Below are 22,458 nucleotides of genomic sequence, written 5' to 3' on the forward strand. Positions count from 1 at the left end.
GATAAGCAGCCCTAAATGGTTTTAAGATTAGGTCCTGTGATAAGGATGGGCTTAGCAAGTTTATCATTTTCCTGATTTTGTAGCATAACCAGGGTGCTCTGTACACTGTGGATATGTTTCATATACCCACAGAATATGCCCTAGAAAACTGTGCTGCTGATGAGCTCATTTTGGGACCACAACTTCTGAAAGGTAAGAAAGTAGATATTGGTCAGGTCATCAGTGAAAATGTTCCCTATTCCCAAATTACAGTGACTTTAGAGTTGATTGTAATATGTGGGGGTACAGGGGTACAGCCTGCTGTCATGAAATGTGAGGGGCTTTGTGACCCACAAGATGCTATTAGGATTATTACAGGTAAATCAATTTTCACATGCTCCGCAATTTGCTTTATTTTTACTGCTGTCTCACATACATTTTTTTCTGCTTTTCTGAGGTTTAGAGACCTTTTTTTGTACCAGTAAAATCACAAATAATAATTTCATTCATGATGCCTATTGGCAGAGTCATATTTAAGTGCTTAAACACAGGACTGCATAAACATGAACAAACATCAGATGAAATCATAATCTCCTGCTGTTAGCTACATATCAATACCAATAGAAATGAAGTCAGTTAAAGATTTTCAGTAAAATATTAACTGCTTATGATTAAATGCAATATTAAAGGTAATATGTCGTACTATTGTTTTTTTAATTTTAGTTGGTCCTAACAGCTTACTGGCAAATCGAAAGTTTGTTATCTTGGCCTTCACAATATTCCTAACTCTGCCGTTGTCCCTCTTAAGGAATGTTGCTAAGCTGGGAAAAGTAAGTTTTAGCTTAAAAACATACAAGATGTCTGTAATCAAGCTTTAGACTTAAACTCATTCATCAGTGTAAAATGCAACACAAACGTGAGTACACTAGTGTTTTCTTTCCCATTAATAACTATTTGTCTCAGATGAGTAATTTACTGTAAGATTATCATGTCTAGAACACTCTTCTATGATTGCTGTTTAACATATAAAACTAATGACATTGTTTATTCCACTAAACAAAGTCTGAATGCTTAAGAATGTAAAATAAAAATATGTTGAAGTATAGAATGCTGAAAAGTTTGAAAACTGTATCCTTTTATTATTCGCTTACTCAAACTGTGAACCCCAGAATTAAGAATAAAACACTACAAAAAAAAAAAAATACAGGAGCACAATGAATGTTGGCAATTGGTGTTCTCCTTTAAAGTTACTTTTGCACAGGTACAGGCCTCACTGTAACCCCTAGACATCACCATTTATATATACTGACGTGAGGATTCCCAAATCTCGGAGAAATGGGAGTACTCTGAAACACAGGGATCTTGGACTTTAAGTCCACCTTTTTAACACATTCAGTTCTCTCTATTCAGGGACACATCTTTATTTGTCAAGGAATTATAAATGTTTACCTTGAAAACTGCATCATGAAAATGATTTTAAGTTCTATAAATTACTGTACGAATAAGTATAAAATAAGGTAATTTAACTTCAGGTTATTAGGAGAAATGTTAAGAATTGTTAACATAATTGTACCTTCTTTAAAATGACAGGAACAACAGAAGCAGTCTTACATTTTTATTTGCCCTTTGTTCTTCTAGCGAATGTGGTCTCATAGTTCCCAAGTGTTCTGTCCTTTCTGGGAGATACCACTAAAGTAAAGAAAACAACAAACATTAGGGGATTCAGCAAGAATCGGAGAATGCATCAATTCTTACACTCTGTACGGGCGTTAGAAATGTTAACATGAAATACAGCCAAGACAGAGCATTGCATGATGATCCAGCTGTGTGATTTAAAAAATCAGCTGGTAAACAATGACAAAAAGTATGGACAGTTTAGAGGTAAAAAATAACGTTGGTTAATGAAACCAGCTAAAAGTGCAGGACCACTTATTTTCTCCAAGAAATGCTTTTGTTTTTAACATGGCTGTAAGATGTCTTTAAAATATATTAATTTAGTGAAAAGTTCCTAAAGATTTAAGATCATTAAGCTAAATCAACCACATGACGAAATGTGAATGACAAATTTTCCTTAAACTTACTTATGGTAATACTGTTCTGTTGAAGCTTTGAAAAGAGAACATGAGAATCTGTGTGTTATTTATCTGAGTCCCAAGGCTACGAAGCAGTATTGCTGAATACCTAGATTCTGGGAAAGTGACTCTGCCATTCCCCACTGCTGTGCAATCATGGATTCAGCATATATAACTTAGGGCTGTCGATGATATTCCCTCATTCAGTATATGGGTGTAGGAGGCAACTCCACACGTGGGCATACATAAAGGCCAATCTAAGACCAAATGTGATAGGTTAATTCTAGCAACAAAAGGGAATTTGACTAGGCTTAAAATGGCCTGCAAGGGCAGCTAGCCTTGTACTTACATATGAACCTAAAAAAAAAAAACTTTCCTTGAGATCTCTGAATGTAGTGTTCAGCAAAACCATTTTGCAGCTTTGTGCTACATGTCTGCATTAATCTGTTTGAGATTAATCCACTTTAAATGTGCAAGAATTACCATTTTTGTGAAATGATGTCAAAGACGTTATAAAATGTGCAAGCTGTACCCACATCATCCCAGGCAAAAACTATAGTGGCATTTATATTTTATTCCCTAACTTCTCCTACTGGTGGTTGAAGTGAGCCCTTGTTACCACTGTTATGCTCCCTTCTTGTGCATGTGTGTTCTTACACACACACACACACACACACACACACACACACACACACACACACACACACACACACACACACACACAGTGATAACATCCGTCCTTGACTTGGGGACACCAGGCTGACATCTTGATTATGGTTGACACTTCATTGCGACACAAGCCTGTTTGCTGGTGCAGACAGCTGGACCACAACTCCATCCCTGGGATGTGTGAGTCAGTCTTGACCACTCACTGATACCACACTCTGCCAAGATCCTTCAGCTCCTGTGCCACATCTCAAAAGTTGGGTCCTCTAGGGTATCTGGATCTCAGTCAGGGCACCGTCCATTTATGGTCACAAAGTCAACTTAAACCCTAATGAGATTATCTCCATCTCAGTCATCCATCTAGTCAAGGATTCTGTTTATCACTCCATAGGTGCATTTATATGGGTAGATAGATATATAGGTATAGACAATCTTGGCAAGGAACACCTTAAGAGCTCTGAAATTTACTTTGATCAAAACCAAGGCTTCTGGTGTGGCAGAATCACACTTACTGTCATTAATCTTTGGTCAGTTAAATCTTTTTCATAGGTTCATAGGTTCATAGGTTTATACTAGGCTATCTGCCCTAAGGCATTTATAAGCCTAACCCAAATTTTTGTGGCTTACGCCACCCCTTATATGAAAAAATACTGTGCCCATTAGTTTGTTGTGCCTCTGTCCAGCAGTGACACAGAGATGATTCCCGGGGTAAACCTACGATCTCCCATCCACAGGTCTAGATTTCTCTTGAACAGAGTCAGCGAGGTGCTCTGCCTCACATGGACCGGGATTTTATTCCACAGCATAGGGAGTCTCTGAGTGATAAATCTATCCCTCCAGCACGTCCTATTTATATCCGTGCTAAGGTTTAAGTCGCTTGCTCTAGTGGTTTTGGTGGATTTGGATTTTTGAGGTGGAGCATGTCCATTAATTCCGGGTTGGACATGGCCTTGTATGTCAGGCACATGTCACCTCTGAGCAGACGGTATGCGACTGAATAGAGCTGGAGTTTCTTCAATCTGGCAGCATATGACAGATTTTGGAGTCCCTTTATCCTTTTGGTGAGGAACTTTTGGGGTCTCTCCAATTGCTGCAGATGTCGGGTGAGATACATCCCGAATGGGGCATTGTACTCGATCATTGGTCTGATAAGTGAAGAGTACAGGGGAACAATAACCTCACTAGATCTGGATGTGAATCCCTTCATGATCAGGTGGGCAATGTAGAAGGTCTTTCTAACGACTTTAGCAATGTGAGTGTCAAAAGAAAGGCCACTGTCAACCTGGGTCCCCAGGTCCCTGATAACCTCTTCTGTGCTTAGTGGATTGCCACCTATATGGTAGATTGGGGTTACCTTGTTTTTCCCGAAGGGTATGACTATACATTTTGGCGTTTAACTTCAGGCCATGGCTCTGGCACCAGCTATCTGTTTCCGTGAGTCCCTTCTGAAGGATATCCGTGTCTGATGCACTTTACACTATGGCGCCCAGTTTGCAGTCGTCTGCAAACTTTGTCAGCCAAAGTCCTCCTATGTTGGCCTGTACTTCTGAGAAGTAGATGCCAAACAATAGGGGCCAAGGACCGAGCCCTGTGGGACACCACTTGTGACCGCTTGGAGTCTGACACAGCGCCAGCAACTCTAACCCTGTGGGTTCTGTCCTTAAGCCAGTTTGCAACCCATCTTGTGACATATGGGTTTACATTTAAGCTGGTAAGTTTTTCTACAATACCCGAGTGGGGTATTGTGTCGAAAGCCTTTGCAAGGTCAAGGTAGGCTGTATGGACTGCCTTTCCCTCATCAATGGCCTTGGTGACTGTTTCGAAGAAGTCGACCAAGTTCAAAAGGCATGATCTTCCCTTGACAAAGCCAAACTGGGTCGGGTCCAATGTCTGCAAGTCCCCTATATCTTTGTTTATGAGCTCCATTATGATCCTCTCCATAGCTTTGCAGACTAGACTTGTTAAGCTTATGGGGCGGTAATTACCAGGGTCCGTAGAGGCACCGCCTTTGTGGAGTGGGACAACAGTCAGCCTGCCTAACAAACCATAATGGCTGAACTAACAAAAGCATTTGATCTGATGCATCAAGGGATTCATATTCATTGTCTTGAATCAGAAGGGTTTGACATGGGCTGCCTTATTTGCTGCAGTCTGTTTAAATGACAGCTCAGAATTTTAATTAGCAAAACTCTCACTTTTTGTCATTCTTGGTCCTGCACTCTATAACTATTCCTCAACATTCACACTTTAGAACTCCTTATTTGATTATCTTTATGCTAATCAGCTTGTCTTTTGACAATTCTCATCTTGCTGTTTGCTAAAAGAAATAACAAAAGTCTGACTTTACTTTAATGAGGGAACCTATGACTAGGTCATTTTGGGCCTGTACACTCAGCAGGGTTGTCATGTAGGAGACTGCAGCAGCTGGAAATGAGACACAAAGCTTTAAGGAGTTCGGTGCTCCTCATGTTTTTTTCAAGTTGCATCATGGTTGTATAGACACAAGCTGAAGGGAACACTAAATTCTATAATGGTCCTGAAAAAGGAAGAGTACAAAAAATGATAATGATAACATCCTTCAATCTAGTAAATATACATTTGATAATCAGCTGCACTTTGTAGAAGGATTTTGTAATGAGTAACGGTGATAAATATTTGAAAAAGACGCCAAAACTTAAAAACAAAAAAGGTGCCCAGACGAAACCGAGGTTCAAATAGGATGAAACGCAATTTATTTAAGAGTAGATAAACAAGCGTTTTCGCTCCTGTTCAACAGAAGCTTCTTCAGCATACCTGATCACCTGAACGGTGATAAATATAGGATACTCAAAGGAGGCTTTATTGCTTCCAAGAGCATTTAGGTCCCTAATAGCTATGTCTGTTTTGAGGGGACACCATTTATATAGTAGGTGCATGGTTGCTTGTGTATCCCAAAGGACATAGTATTGCAGTTGTTATTATTTAACTTTAGGCCTCAGTCCTGGCACCACATGTCTGTATGTGTTTGGCCTTCTTGTAGGATCTGTGAGTGCTCTGGAGAGATGATGATAGATTCAAGTTGCATTTATCTGGAAAGTTTGTCAGTCAAATGCCATTGTCATAAGTTCTGAGGAACAAATCATTGTGCCATGTCCTGGGGAACTCCACTATTAACTGACCTTTTAGAGGAGAGTATGTCCCAATCCTAACTGACTGGGTTGCATGCAAGCCAGTTTACTACCTGCTAGGTTACATGTGCATTTACACTTTGATTAATCAGTCAACAATGCCTGAGTACAGAATGAGGGGGAACTAGGGACCCCAGCCAAGATGACTACTTAAGCCAAAAGCTCTTAACATGGCCCACAGAAATTTAGATAATAATAGTGGCCCCAAGAAAAAATAACCCTGAAAGGAATATGTGTGAGTAGGAACAAAAGTCTGTTTATAAAGATACAAAGAGAGAGTAGTAGCTGTGCATTTTGTTTGAAAATATAATCACATTAGACTGTGGTGTGAGCTCCTTGAAACAAATGGTAGGACAAAAAAAACAGAAATGGGAAGGCTGCATAGAAAGGTGCAAAGATGTGGAGGAAGGTAAAACAGCAATTACAGCTGAGCTGCAGAAACAGATTCACAAAATACAAGAGCTAAAAGACTCAATAAAAACACAGGAAGAATACATGGATGATCTTGAAAATTGCTCAAAGCTCAGCATTAGGATAAGTGTAATACAATAGAATGAGGCAGAGAAAGTGACCGTGAACTAGAGGAGTTTGTAATGCAGTTATTACAGGAAACGCGTGTGCTACCATAAAATCCAGTGTCACTAACAGAGAGAATACAAAGAGTGGAACAGTAGCAAGCAGCAGCAGAAACAAAACCCAGGCAGGTTTCAGAATGTTTCCATTCCTCTGTTGAGCAAAATGAAATAAGAAATCAAGGAAACCTCTTCAAGTTATGCTAGTTGCAGAATATTCATACCGCTGGTCCGAGACTCTGTTTAGTTATCTTATGAAATAATATAAGAATGAATAAACAGCTGCATGGATGAAATAGCCTGCAATTCTGGAAGTACAGCATGACGTGATTTGTTCAGGCTACACAGAATGGATGATGTTCTAACATTTAAACAAAATTCTTACAGACAGAAAAACAAAAGAGGCATTAAAAGTCTGAATCACTTGTAAGGCGTGGGCTGGAAAAGCAACCTGACACTTAGGATAGGTGACACAGAGATACTGGGAGTCTATGCAACACCAGGTACTGAAACCCCCACAGTGAAGAAGGCATGACCAGAAAGTGCAGAGGGGCTACATGTCAGTAAAAGAAGAAGAAATAAACAAATCAGAAAGGCAACCACTAGAAGATGAGAAAAGAGACAAGATGGTGACTGGGAAACAAGTGAAAGTGGCAAATCAAAAGAACAGAACAAAATGAAGCCTCTCCCAGCGATGATGTATGCACAAAGAAGCAGAAACAGGCATAATAGAGCTCAAAGAGATGTGAGGATCGTGCTGGGTTAGCTATTTTGGGTGACTCAGAAGAGAATTGTTAGACAAGTTAGGTATTAAAGCTACCTGGATAGAAGTATTTACGATAGATTGTGGATTATAAGAGGCGGAAGTTGAGAATACAGAGTTAATAAAAGTAACTGCAGAAAAAGAAAAGCAATAAATAAGTGGAAGGAATAGACACTGAAAGGCAGGCGACTGTAGACAGTGCAGTAAAGATGTATTAAATGAAACAAATCCTTATCTTGTCAAACATGGCACAGTGAACACAACATCAAAACTTTACAAAACATAGGTGGAACTGATTTCCCATGGTAATGATGGGTAATGCTGTCAAGGTGGGCAGAGACACATGCCTCCCAGGTAAGTGATATATTTTTCATAGGTACTAAGTGACGTACAATAAACTGCAGTAAACATAAGTTTGATATCTATGCTGGTGATCCTTTGGTAATATCACACAATAAGCTCCAAACTCCAAATGTAGCACACAGTCTGCATAAAGAACAAGCCATCCACATGAACAAATCTACAAACAAACTTTAATCAAAACAGATTAAGGGCTTTCGTCCCTACCAAAACTTTGGACTTCATCAGAACAATGTCCTACCCAAAAACACCTACTTAAATACTTAAAAATCATTTGATTAGCTAATAAGACAATTAAAGTAGTTAAAGGCAAAACGTATTATTTTCTTAAAGGCCAAGGTACCCCATTTTCCTTTGCACACACAATAAAACATCATAATGGCAAGACTTATATACAATATCAGATACAATCAAAAAGCAGTAGAAATACAAAACTATTTTATAGCAAATTTGTATAAATAAATATTACAAATAAAAAAATTAGAGATTCAAGTCCCTCTTTTTCAAGACTGGTGAGATAGAAATCAAGTCATTAATTCCCGGTGGTAAATAAGCTTTTAACTTGATTATCCAGTAACATTCCTTAAGTTCAATAAAAAGTTCCCACCACTCTCCCCTTTGTGACTCTTTTCCAGCATTTTATTGTGACTATTGCTGATGAAACAACTGGGCGGGGGGGGGGGGGGGTGAAAATGAATGTATGGGAGAAATGGGAAAAGTAAGGTGAATAATGACTCACAGAGATATGTGAAATAATGGAATGTTGGCGTATAAGCAGCGTAGTAAACAAACAAACAAAAAAAAACTATACGCCTACAAAAAATAACATGTTACACTGTCTCACAACAGACCAGTAAGTGACAAGGGAGGCTGCAGACCATGTATGGGAATGCTGTTGTATAAAAAGACAGTGACATCAGAACTGGGATGGCATACAGTGTATTACTGTGATGGACAAGCCCATGTCCAGAGCATATCCATGAACATGCAGGATCCAAAAGGCACAGTTCCAGAAGCTGGCAATAGAGAGGAGAGATGCAAGTGTAGGCGGCTTCCAAAGTACACAATGCTCAGCTTGGAGGGTAGGCCTGAATGAAGGTATATGGTGAACAGTAGTAACCAAGAAAACAGGATGAGGTGGGCAAAAACAACAAGGAAAATGTAGTTAATTATGTGAGACATCGGGGTTGTTGTTAAATCCTATCAGAAGAAGGACACCAAAGAAAAAGCTAAAGACGATTGGAGAAACATTGTTCGATTAAGGAAACAAAAGTGAAAATTAGAGATTGGGAGAAGATACTGTATCATGACTATTAAAAGGGAGAAATGGACAACAAGGCAGGGGGGAGCAGAGGAGGATAGCATTTGTTTATAAATGGTTTCAGACAACCACAAAGAAGGTGGTAAAATTGTGATAGTCACATGGATTATGTTGCAGAGAAGGGCAGGAGGTGTGCATTGGATAATGGGAAACATGTATACACTAAAACAGAGATAAAGAAGGCTCTGATAATAACTTTTTTGTTAACTGGGCACAGACAGAGATGGAAGAGAGATAATAGAGTGGGACTATAATATCACCAGAGAATGGAAAAAGGAAAGGTTGTACAGAATGAGGGAATGTATTTATAAAAAAAATGTGATAATAGCTAGACTGAGAAATGAAAGACGGAAGATGACTGGACATATGGAGAGAAAGACATCCAGCTGAGAGGTAATCCATCTTCACAAGAAACATTTTGGTACAAGCAAATAGGTTAGACAGGTTCTTAGGGAAAGGAAAACCTAGTTGAAATAATAGAAGAGATACAAACACAGTTTAGATATACAATAGATTAAGCAGCAGTTAGAAGTAGCTGTGCAGAAACAGAAAACAGCAATAAAGGGATGTAGGTGGAGTAGCTGTAGATGGAAATAAACAGAGGGCAAGGAACCACCGCAAGAAGCAGTAAAGCAGTCAGTACAGTCAATACAAGACATTATGAAATAAAGGCATAAACTGGAAGAATGAAGCTGGGGGGTTAATGTCACTATCAGGGGAAACTGATGAGCACCGAAGGAAAAAGAGAGAAAAAGAAGGAAGTGTGATTGAAGAGGTGTGTGTGGGGGGGTTAATGTCACTATCAGGGGAAACTGATGAGCACCGAAGGAAAAAGAGAGAAAAAGAAGGAAGTGTGATTGAAGAGGTGTGTGTGTGTGTGGGGGTTAATGTCACTATCAGGGGAAACTGATGAGCACCGAAGGAAAAAGAGAGAAAAAGAAGGAAGTGTGATTGAAGAGGTGTGGGGAGAGCTAGAGATGGTATAGAAGGAAGCTGGAAGAAATGAAAGTAAAAGGAAATGATACAGATCAGAGAAAAAAATAAGATGGAATTACAGAGTAAAACAGAAGAAGAAATTCAACAGTAGTACTAGAGGGATTACTGGCTGATAGTGAGGGAGGTACAAAGGAAACAACTGGCCAAAAATACAAGAAGAAACAGGCAGAGATAGAGGTGTGGAGTATAAGGTGAAGAGATGGGAATATTTAGAAGAAGGTGAGCTGATTGCGGATTGTTTTTTCTTTTTTGGAGAATAAACAAAGAGATGAGTTGGATACAGACGTGACACAGGATGATATAAGGAAAGCAATATACAAGATGGAGGGGAAGGCTTGAAGACCAGATTAATTCAGCCTAGAATTCTACAGATGGGTAAGGGAGGAAATATGGAATGCCTTATGGGAAAAGTACAAGAAAGTGTAGGGTTCAGTCAAAATATGTAAAAGTATGAGGAACGCCAGGATAACCATGATAATTAAAGTTGGTGCAGAAAGGGAAGGAGTGAGAAATTATAGGCCCATCTTTTTGATTAACTTAGACATCAAGATTTTGGCAATAGTATTGGCAGGAACACAGGATAAATTAATGCCAGAAATAGCACAAGCAGGGAAAGTGGTTTCATGAAGTGAAAGAAGGCTGAAAAAAATAGCGAGACCTGCTAGAATTTATGCACGGGGGACAGAAGCAAGAGGAAAAAGGCAGGGCTTTGATCTTTGACTTGCAGAAGACCTTTGACACGGTGGGAATTCCTATGGAAGACACTGCAGCAAAGGCAGGTAGGGAAAAGATTCAAACATTGGATGCAAGCCATATATCAAGACCCTGAAGTAAAAATACTCAAGAAAAACACAAGGATAGAGAGGGGAACATACATCTGTAACTACCATTCCCAGGTCTGTTCATGCTTGTAATCAAGGAGCTGAAAGTGGAAGTTGGACGCCATTTGCCAATGCTTAATGTAAAAAAGAAATAAAATCTGAGTTTGTGTTATATGTAGATGACTGCGTGTTAATGTCAGAGGATGTAGCTGAAACAATGTGAAGCATAAGAAGAATTTTAAGAAATTTAAGAAAATGTCAGGACTCAGGTGCAACAAGAGAAAGACAGTGACAGTATGATTATGAAAAGGAGGAGGGGAATGGGGAATTGGTGAGATAAAGAAGCAGAGTTCTCCAAGTACCTAGGGCTCTGTGTTGGGAACACTATGAGAAAGATAATGAAGAAAAAACCTAGAAGAATTAGGAAAAAGGTTAGAGATGGTCTCCAGAGGGGGAGGATTAATGCGGTAAGGATGATCTTATTACTAATAGCTTTTTACCTTCTCCACAACATATGAATTGACCCGAGGGACAAAATACTACAACAAATGCAAAAAGACATATAGATTACTGGGCTACTAAAGGGATGGGGAAAAGACTGAACAAGGGAAAAGTGGGAATGAATAGGAAAAGGATGCTGGGGTCTCCCACATATCTCTGTGTAAGCATTGACATGAGTGATCATTCACTGGATTGAACCAGAAGAGAAGGAAGTTAAGCAAAAGACAATAAGGTAGGAGATGTGGAGAAGCTTACTAAAGAAAATGAATGAATGAAGGAGCAATAAAATAATAGGTATATATCATGTGGGGTATAGAAGTGCGAGGTCTATGTTATAAGAAGGAAAGATCAAACTTACGAGCACTCACATGAGCGAACAGTTAAAAACTTGATTTTGTTATTTTTTTTTCACACTACAGTGAAGATCGGAATATTTGCCCTTTCCTCACTGTAGTGCGATGTCGGAGTTGGAATATATATTTAGCGGGGGGTGTGGGGGGCACAGCCCCCGCACAATAGCAATTTCGAGTTTTTAACTATTTGCTCATGTGAGCATTCGCGAGTTTAATCTTTCGTTCTTATAACATAGACCCAAAGTGTGGGGGCAAAGATCGGGAAGAAAAAGGAAGAAACATGGAAGTGAAGTTGGATACCTCAAAAGGAAGATTTGGTAAGTAGTATGGTGGGAAAGGATTTAAGACAATACAGAAGTTAAAACAGAAATAGTGAACATCAGAGGGCCAATAGTGAAGCTACCTGATACACAGAAAGACCTGGAAAAAGAATATCGGGAGGGCAACAAAAGAAAGGAAAAGACAAGAAAGGAAGGCAAAAGGAGACAAAATGCTTTGCTCTTTCCTTCCCATGCATGGTGGTGTCCTCTTACTGTACTATTACGTTTGTGTGCATGCATGACGGTGTCCTCTTACTGTACTATTACGTTTGTGTGCATGCTAGGTGGTGTCCTCTTACTGTACTATTACGTTTGTGTGCATGCTAGTCAGCCCTACTGTGTTTTAAACACTATTTTCAATACATCTAGATATTCAAGTACATCTCTTCAAGATATGGATTTTGATCTGCTTGGATGAAAATACAAGGCAGCCACTGGTGAAAATTAAGACCATGCAGCTGCTTGAATGTACCCTAAAGTATGCTTTGAACTTGAAACTTACTGCACTAAATAAAAACTTGCATGCAAACTCACAAGACCTGTACTTAACTATAACTTGAACTTTGCGCAGGTGCTGACCCATCCTGCATACACACACCTTGATGGTCTCTTTCCCTTTTCTGTATAGCAGAAACATTGCAGTGCGTCCCTGATTAATTGCCTTATCTCCTAGTTTTGGCACTGTTGTGCCTAACTTAACTTACCTGTTAAAATGTTTCTCTGCTGTTATTATTATACACCCACTTTTATTTAGGGCATAAAGACAATTAAAATTGAAAGAATCAAGTGTTATCAAGTACCGTCGACTGCGAGTCTCTATAATTTGCATTCTTACCTTGGTTTTCACAGAGTGTTTTTCTTATCACGCCCAACTGCATGCCTAATTTTACTAATGCAGAAATTCTGACCTCTTTCCTTAAAATGAATACATCCAAAAATGTATGCTTTATTGTTATATACATGCCTCCAGGGCACAACATTCCAATTCTTGAGGAAATATTACCTTGGGGTTCAGACTGTCCATAACGAAACAGTCATACTAGGTGATGTTAATATAGACTGGCAGTCTCTCTCCTCAAGCAATCTGACCAACAGCATAAATCTCTCTGGCTTCATCCAACTCATCAATTCTCCAAGTCACAACAAAAATAATGCTCATCAATCCATCCTGGATTGGATACTAGTCTCTAACCCTTTTAATTCATCTGGCACACTCTGGGATTCTTTAAGTGGCCATTCAGCAGCTTATACAAATAGGGCGCCCATACAATTACAAAAAGACCATAAATTTAAATCTACCTGCAGTCTTACAAAATTCAACCAGGATAGTTTTATTTAAAAATTGAACACTATAAACTGGTCTTTCCTTCAAATTTTTCCCCTTAATGAAGCTGGAAAGCAATTCAACACAGTATTCTTAAGTATATTAAATTCTCTTGCCCCATTCTGAATAAAAGGTATTAAACATACTCGTGCCCCTTGGCTGACCAAATGCTGCAAATTACTCATGAAGGAAAGAGACCGAGCATGGGGCTAATGGAATAAGAACAAAAATGACAACGGTTTATAACTACAGAGGCAACGTCATAACCGTGTAAAAAAACAAGTCAGCTATGACAAAATGCTATTCCGCATTACTTCTCAAGACATTTACAAACATAATTGGAAAACACAATTTCACCAGCACTCCACCAGCATTTCATTAGGAATCATAATGAAGTTAGTCCTGTTGCCAAACATTTCCATGATAAACATGGTGATTCCCCTAATAGTTTGAAATTTTGTGTGCTTGGTAGGCCTTTTTTTCTAGAGGTGGTGATTTTGTGGCTAAACTGCTAGAGTTAGAAACTAGGATGATTTTAAAGTTTAAGACCTTAAGGCCCTTTGGTTTGAATCAGGAATTGTGTATTTAATATTTTATCATTCAACATTTCATATTTTGTATTTATTATTGTATTTACTAGTGTATTTTTTTATTATGTTTAATAGTTATACTTATTTGTTATTGTTATTTAGTTAGCTATATTAATGCTGTTACTTTAAATGTTTAATATATAATTAATTCGTTGATTGAATTATTGACAGCTGTATGATGTGATGGATGTATATATATCTGTTTGAAATTAGAATGTACTGTGATCCATGAAGGCGAATTGCCGAGGTACCAGACCGCTGGTTTTTGAATAAAGAAATGCTGGTGGAGTGCTGGTGAAATTGTGTTTTTCAATTTTCTTCTGCTCTTGGTGTTTTTTGAATTTACAAACATAACCCTAACAAATTCTGGGCCTCCATCACACCCCTCCTCAACTTAGGAACTAGAAAGTACCCCAACCAGAAAATACCTCACAACAATTTGCTATCAAGTTTAACATTTCCATCATGGAATGCATAACTAAACTCACCCCAACCCTTGCTGCATATCCCCACCCTTGCAAATGGACTCCCTGAAACCAGTTTCCCCCAGCACTCCACCAAACATACTTGAGTGTACCTCATCTCACCCTTCTTCACTCTCTGCCACTTCCACCCCCTCTCCTTTTTCCTTCCAGCTTGTCCCTACATTGCTTATCAAAAAACTACTACTCAAGCATAAACCATGCTCATCATCTGTAGAGAATCTCCCCCTAGAATGCCTAAAACCTGCTGCTGATGCCATAGCCTATCCTGTCAGTATTCTTATTAACAGATCCATAGCAGAATCCCATGTTCCAGACCTTTGGAAAGGATCTTATAATCCCACTGCATAAAGGTGGCAATTTAAGTAGTGAAAGTAACAGATTTCTGACCAATTGCCATGCTCTTTTCCCCGTCCAAAATTCTTGAAAAATGTATTCACCATCGACTACAATACGTCCTATACAATAACCTGATCTCTAATACCTAACATGGCATCCAACTTGGCCACAATACAACCACAGGTCTATTGTCTTTCACTGATAATGTTAATAAAGCAAGACACTCTGGCAAACGGGTATCAACTTTATTTCTTGACCTCTCTAAAGCTTTTGATATGGTCCCTCACTCTGGGCATCTCTCTAGACTCTCCAACCTTGGCATTTCATCCCCTGCTGTTGAATGGTTTCACAGTTACCCCCCTAACAGACAGCACTCAGTAAAATGGCAAGGGGCTACCTCACCAGTGCTGCGTAACACAATAGGTATCTCACAAGGATCTATTCTTGGACCTCTACTGTTTAATATATTTATCAATAATCCAATAAAACAAACGACTGGACCCAAGCGTTAGCAGGTGCTGCTACTTCAAAGATGTAAAATCCAACAAGGACGCTGTGAGACAAGTGTATAAAAACCACTATTTATTCCAGAAGATTAGATAAGCGCTTTCGCATTGCTGCTTCATCAGATCTCAAACAATTAGGCACAGTATACGTCACATTAAATACTCTAGAAAATAAATCAGCAATTTAACAAACTGTTAAAATCCATTAGCATTTTAAAGAAAAACGCTCTCATTGACATTTCTAAAAGGAGGAATCTATTAAACATGACTTGTGTATATATGATCCACACAACAAATATATGTTAATCAAACATGTATACTGAAATGTGAATTCTAAAAATGATAAAGCAATATTTCTGAAGCTATAATAAATATAAAATAAACTAAAATGATCATATAAAAACTAACGTTCCAAATACACAGTAAAAATATATATACTAATTAAACCGTTCATATTAAGAGATTATTATTCAGAATGTATGTGAAATGAAAATGCATATATGAAAAAATAGCATGGACAAACTCAATAAAGAACCTGGATTATGTAATATTATTAAAATGAGGCAAAAAAAAAAAAAAAAAAAAAAAAAAAATATATATATATATATATATATATATATATATGAAGAGTGTGATACAATAAACTGCACATACTGAACAAAAGGTGAAAATATATGAACCAAGTCAACAAACACTGGCTTAGGAATGAAGATGGTGGTATGAAAAGGAAAAGTAAACATATCCTATGCTGTCCATTTATTTAACATTTCTTCTTTGCTTCAATTTAGGTCTGATTGAGGCTCTTTCATTTAAACCAGAGCCTCTATCAGCCTTCAGTGTCATTATCCATTCCGTTTCTTTCCCTTCAGTGTATGTTCTAATGTCGCCACCTCTGGGGTTGGGATATATCACTTCCAAGACTTTAAAATAAAACTTATGTTGTGAGTTTGTCAAAGTAATATGCTTGGCCAAGGCATTATGTAAACTACCCTTTCTCATATGAGTGATATGCTCTCTCATTCGGTCCCTATTGGTTTTACCAACATAGAATGAACATAGACAATGTGATGTCATGCAATCAGCTGTGACAGAAGTATAATGATGCTTATGACTATCTGGGTGGAGAAAACCAGGTGTGCTATCTATGTAGCAACAAAAGTTGCAATGTCCACATGGTTTCGTATAGCCATCTCTCGTGTTGGTATGAATATTTGTAGTGTAACAAAGCCTCCTTTTTAGATTGTTCTTATTCCTATATACAAATCTGGGTTGATCTCCAACTATATTTTAATGTCATCATCTACATGCAAAATTTCCCAATGTTTGCCAAATAATTCTCTCAGTGAAAAATGATCAGATGAGAAATAAGTACAAAACCTTGGGTATTGTATAGCATTTGTAAACCTATACTAGATCTTAATTTAGATGCATCACTGAGGTGTCTATTGATCTCTTTATTACTATAGCCCCTGGAAGAGAGTCTATTCCTTAAATCATTCAACTCTATTTCAAACCCAGATCCCGTGGGATTGAGTCTGGATGCTCTGATGGCTTGACCTCTCATAATGTTCTTAAAAACTTGGGGTGGATGCATGCTTGATCTAAGCAAAAGATTGTTGCTGTAGCAACTTTTGCGATAAACCCCTGTGTTAATGATATTATCATCAAGCCTCTCTATATACATGTCAAGGAATTCTATCCTATATTGTGAATGTTTCATTGTAAATTTAAGACAGGTGGTCAGGGCATTCATAGTGGTGTGCATTAACTCTAGTTGTTCCAAAGTACCTCTCCACAAAATAAATAAATCATCGACGAAACGTCGATAGAAAACAACATGCTGTTCAAACAACTCTTCTTTAAACAGAATATGCTCTTCCCAGTGGGCCAAGTACATATTAGTAGCTATTGGCACATGGTGTGCTCTGTAAACACAATCATTGAACATAAAAAGATTGTTCTCCAAAACTAACTCAAGGAAACAAGTTATTAAATCAATCTTCATGGGCGTGTAATTACTGTGTTCCTTAAGGTAATCAGTGACATGTGATAGCCCTAAGCTATTTGGTATAACTGTAAATAAAGACTGGATATCGAAAGTGACAAAGAAATACTCAAATGTGATGGTCCTGTCTTTGGTACAGTCATACAAGTCAAGTAGGAACTGTTTGGAGTCCTTTAAAACAATGTTGTTTAAATTTAACACTTGTCTAAGATGTTTCTCAACATAAACAGTGAGACTATCGGTCTCATGGGTGGATGTATTTTCAGGAGGCCATGTATAGTTGGTATCATGGGATGGAGGACAACAAGATATTCATATAACTCCTTATCTATCAGCTGAATATATCATGTATGGTGTCGTGCACATATCTGATCGTAGATTCAATGTCCTGTGGTGTAATTTGTTCGTAGAAATCATCACCTAACATGGATATCATTGATTCCATATAGTCAGAGGTGTCCATAACAACTACCTTCCCGCCTTTATCTGCGTGTCTAATCATTATGTTTGGGTTGTTTTGTAACCTCTTAAGGCTGGCCCTTTCTCTATATGTAAGATTATCTTTTCTAAAATCTTGCTTATTTATTCTTCTACTCTCATAGTAACTATAAAGTTCTTCCTCCGTCAATCTCATGTATGCCTCTACTAGGGGATGATTAGTGGGTGTAAAATCACTGAGATTCTTGAATTTAAACCCAGTATTTCTCTGAGTAGTATCTTTAAACATGTATTTGAGCATAACGCTTCTACAAAATATCTTCAGATCTAAGATGGTTTCTGTCAGCTGACTCTGGGACCTGGGTATAAAATTTAACCCTTTGTCTAATAAACGAACTTCATCTACAGTTAGAATGGAATGAGAGATGTTGTGAACTAACATTTGCCCGTCCACATTTTCCTCAGCGTCTTCTGAGGTGTGTATTCCTCCGACAACTTCCTCTTCTGTCTGCCCCTGCTCACAGATCGGGAGTGATATATGTTTTTCTCTGTTCTGACTGGGAGGGGAAAAGAAAGATGTGGAAGTGTGTTGGGGGTGGGGCTGAATTTACAGGAGTGATTTTCGGTCCACTATCTAGGTGTGAGGGTTTAGATTTCTCTGTTTGTTGTTTAGATGCATCATTAAATACATTCACATCTGGATACAAATTAACATTAGCATTCGTAGTAGCATGTACTAGGTGTATGACATCTGTTGAATCATTGTCAAAATCAGAAGGTACAGCATTATGACATCTGTCTGTGTCTTGTTGTGTGTTAGAAAAAACAGTTTGAGAAACAGTTGGGGAAACAATGACATCAGTTCTAGAAACATCACGAGTTCCTAAAGCATTCATACTAGATGTTACAGTCCTGGCAGCATTGCCTTGTTGCAAACTGCTAGCAGTATTTCCGGATTAAACCTGGGCCACACAAAAATATTACCATTTTTAAAATCATTAGTGTCCCTAATGACTTTGTGTCGTTTCTGTTGAAAGAGTTTTCTTTCAAAAGCTGAGATGCTATCTAGCATGTTATCAAACAGTGGTAACATTATTTCAGGAGGAAATTCATTAAACAAAGTACATTGCTTGTCACTAATTTCTTTCGTTAATCTGGCCTCTTCAGGCTCGAAAAAGTCAATCAACAGCTTCAGGTAACTCTCACCTCCATGTTCAAACGCTGCCATTTAGCTAATAGTTCTGGATAGTCCCTGCCCTGACTGGGCATAGTAAAACTCGTAGGCCTCTCGGTATAATATTCGGTCTAAACACAATTGAAAATGTTTGGAGCCTCTTTAGCTTGGTAAAATCTTTTCTACACTTTCCAGTAACATATGCAATTTGTTACTATCGCATCAGTAGATGTTAACTCTGCATCAAAAAACCATGCAGTATGACCGATGCCTCTGAGGTGCTGTTGAAACCTCTGTTCAACTGTGTGATTCGCCGTAGCTACGTTCCCATGATGTTCATCTCGGGGAACGTAGTCCAATTCAATATCCGCCATGCGTAAACAGATAACAAAAATAAAAGAGAAGCGTCCTGCTCCTATCAACAAGAACAAAGTAAAACTGTGAAAATATGCTGAATAAATAAATCCTGTCTTGTTGTAGGTTAGCGCTCGGGTCTATAAATGAAGAAGTAATCCAATAAAACAAACGACTGGACAGGTGCTGCTACTTCAAAGATGTAAAATCCAACAAGGACGCTGTGAGACAAGTGTATAAAAAACCGTTCATATATTTTTGTTATGTTTATATTTTATAGAGTATTTAATGTGACGTATACTGTGCCTAATTGTTTGAGATCTGATGAAGCAGCAATGCGAAAGCGCTTATCTAATCTTCTGGAATAAATAGTGTTTGAAATAGAGTTGAATGATTTAAGGAATAGACTCTCTTCCAGGGGCTATAGTAATAAAGAGATCAATAGACACCTCAGTGATGCATCTAAATTAAGATCTAGTATAGGTTTACCATACTTTGGACCATATGATTCAACCCTTTCCAGGATTTCCAACACAAATGCTATACAATACCCAAGGTTTTGTACTTATTTCTCATCTGATCATTTTTCACTGAGAGAATTATTTGGCAAACATTGGGAAATTTTGCATGTAGATGATGACATTAAAAATATAGTTGGAGATCAACCCAGATTTGTATATAGGAATAAGAACAATCTAAAAAGGAGGCTTTGTTACACTACAAATATTCATACCAACACGAGAGATGGCTATACGAAACCATGTGGACATTGCAACTTTTGTTGCTACATAGATAGCACACCTGGTTTTCTCCACCCAGATAGTCATAAGCATTATTATACTTCTGTCACAGCTGATTGCATGACATCACACGTTGTCTATGTGGCCAAATGTCAACTCTGCTCCTCATTCTATGTTGGTAAAACCAACCGTCCACTTAGGGACCGAATGAGAGAGCATATCTACCATATGAGAAAGGGTAGTTTACATAATGCCTTGGCCAAGCATATTACTTTGACAAACTCACAACATAAGTTTTATTTTAAAGTCTTGGAAGTGATATATCCCAACCCTAGAGGTGGCGACATTAGAACATACATTGAAGGGAAAGAAACGGAATGGATAATGACACTGAAGGCTGATAGAGGCTCTGGTTTAAATGAAAGAGCCTCAATCAGACCTAAATTGAAGCAAAGAAGAAATGTTAAATAAATGGACAGCATAGGATATGTTTACTTTTCCTTTTCATACCACCATCTTCATTCCTAAGCCAGTGTTTGTTGACTTGGTTCATATATTTTCACCTTTTGTTCAGTATGTGCAGTTTATTGTATCACACTCTTCATATATATATATATATATATATATATTTTTTTTTTTTTTTTGCCTCATTTTAATAATATTACATAATCCAGGTTCTTTATTGAGTTTGTCCATGCTATTTTTTCATATATGCATTTTCATTTCACATACATTCTGAATAATAATCTCTTAATATGAACGGTTTAATTAGTATATATATTTTTACTGTGTATTTGGAACGTTAGTTTTTATATGATCATTTTAGTTTGAGCAAATATTTTATATTTATTATAGTTTCAGAAATATTGCTTTATCATTTTTAGAATTCACATTTCAGTATACATGTTTGATTAACATATATTTGTTGTGTGGATCATATATACACAAGTCATGTTTAATAGATTCCTCCTTTTAGAAATGTCAATGAGAGCGTTTTTCTTTAAAATGCTAATGGATTTTAACAGTTTGTTAAATTGCTGATTTATTTTCTAGAGTATTTAATGTGACGTATACTGTGCCTAATTGTTTGAGATCTGATGAAGCAGCAATGCGAAAGAGCTTATCTAATCTTCTGGAATAAATAGTGGTTTTTATACACTTGTCTCACAGCGTCCTTGTTGGATTTTACATCTTTGAAGTAGCAGCACCTGCTAACGCTTGGGTCCAGTCGTTTGTTTTATTGGATTACTTCTTCATTTATAGACCCGAGCGCTAACCTACAACAAGACAGGATTTATTTATTCAGCATATTTATCAATAACTTTCATACAACTTCTGGACAAGGTACTCTCATTCAATATGCAGATGGAGCCACCATCATCTGCTCCTCTTCCATTTTAATACAACTACATCTAAAAACACAACATGCTTTCACTGCAGTCGAAACATGGATCACTACATCTCAACTCATACTCAAGCCAAACAAAACTAAGTTCCTCCTTTTCACTGCTAAATCACTCATCCCTGACAAAACATCATTTGAAATATTTTCTTTAAATAAAATTAAAATTTGAATAGCTCCCCAAACCAAATTACTAGGTTTGACTATTGATGACAAACTAAAGTTTGATCTACATATTCAAACTAGCATCAAGAAAGCACATCGGAAACTTGGCTTATTATATAGGAATAAGCATTTTCTGAATAATCCTGCTAAAATCACACTAGCCAAATCATACTTCCTACCATCTCTACTTTACAGAGTCCCAATTTTGAATAGCCTACAAACCACCCTAAAAGTAAGGTTAGAAAGCTGCTATGACAAAATCACAAAGTTCACATCAAATGTTAAACACTCAGCACACCACTGCAATACTCTACAGTTTATCAACTAGCTTGAACATCCCAACCTTCTCTTGTACATCCAACTAATAATCACACATGATATTATTCACAAACCTCTATACTGTCCAACCACCAGACATTTACTTGACCTCCACATCCCAAACAAAAATATCAGGTCCAGAAACAAACAGCTTCTCAACATCTCCAAACCTTCCACTTTGTCCGACCAAAAATTAACTCCTACTCTGTTGCTAAAGATTTGAACTCTCTACTACTTAACATCAGAACACTAACTAATCTTTCTTCCTTTAAATTCTCACTAAAAGAATACTTAAACAAAACCTGGGTATGCTCCTGTTCCCATCCTGGATGAAATTGACTATGTTTGTACTCTCTGTACTCTGTCTCTCCTTGGTAACGCTCTACTCTTTCATTCACAAATTTTCCCTCCCTCTCTCTCTCTCTTTCGCTGCTCTTCCATCTCCTCCTCCTTACTGATCTAGCCTTTCTCCTATGAGCGCATCTTTACAACTTAAACAATTTTAGCACTGTGTCTTCCCTCCCTGCTCAAACTATGTATCCTCTTGCCTCCTGACCTCTTCTATTCCCCCTTTCTCTCTCTAATGGCATTATCACATTATCTGACCGTACTTTACCTCATTCTATTGTCCTTTTTAAAGTACTCAACACTTACCCAATTATTAAGTTCAAAGCACAAAACAATCTCTTTCTCCTTAACCCCCCCTTTTGCATCTCTACATTAAAAGACT

General features: G+C 37.8%; 1 protein-coding gene across 3 annotated transcripts in view; it reads left to right on the forward strand.

Moving 5' to 3' along the window:
• The window catches only part of SLC38A11 (solute carrier family 38 member 11), a 564,244-nt gene that overhangs the window by 301,412 nt on the left and 240,374 nt on the right, over nucleotides 1–22,458 (forward strand). For all 3 annotated transcript variants that reach the window (XM_044074824.1, XM_044074825.1, XM_044074826.1), the window contains one exon: nucleotides 703–809. In XM_044074824.1, the coding sequence (XP_043930759.1) occupies nucleotides 703–809 (107 nt within the window). The remainder of the gene's footprint in view (nucleotides 1–702; nucleotides 810–22,458) is intronic.

Source organism: Protopterus annectens, chromosome 6.part0 (assembly GCF_019279795.1).
Source record: "Protopterus annectens isolate FY-2018-M chromosome 6.part0, PAN1.0, whole genome shotgun sequence".
Classification (NCBI taxonomy): domain Eukaryota; kingdom Metazoa; phylum Chordata; order Ceratodontiformes; family Protopteridae; genus Protopterus; species Protopterus annectens.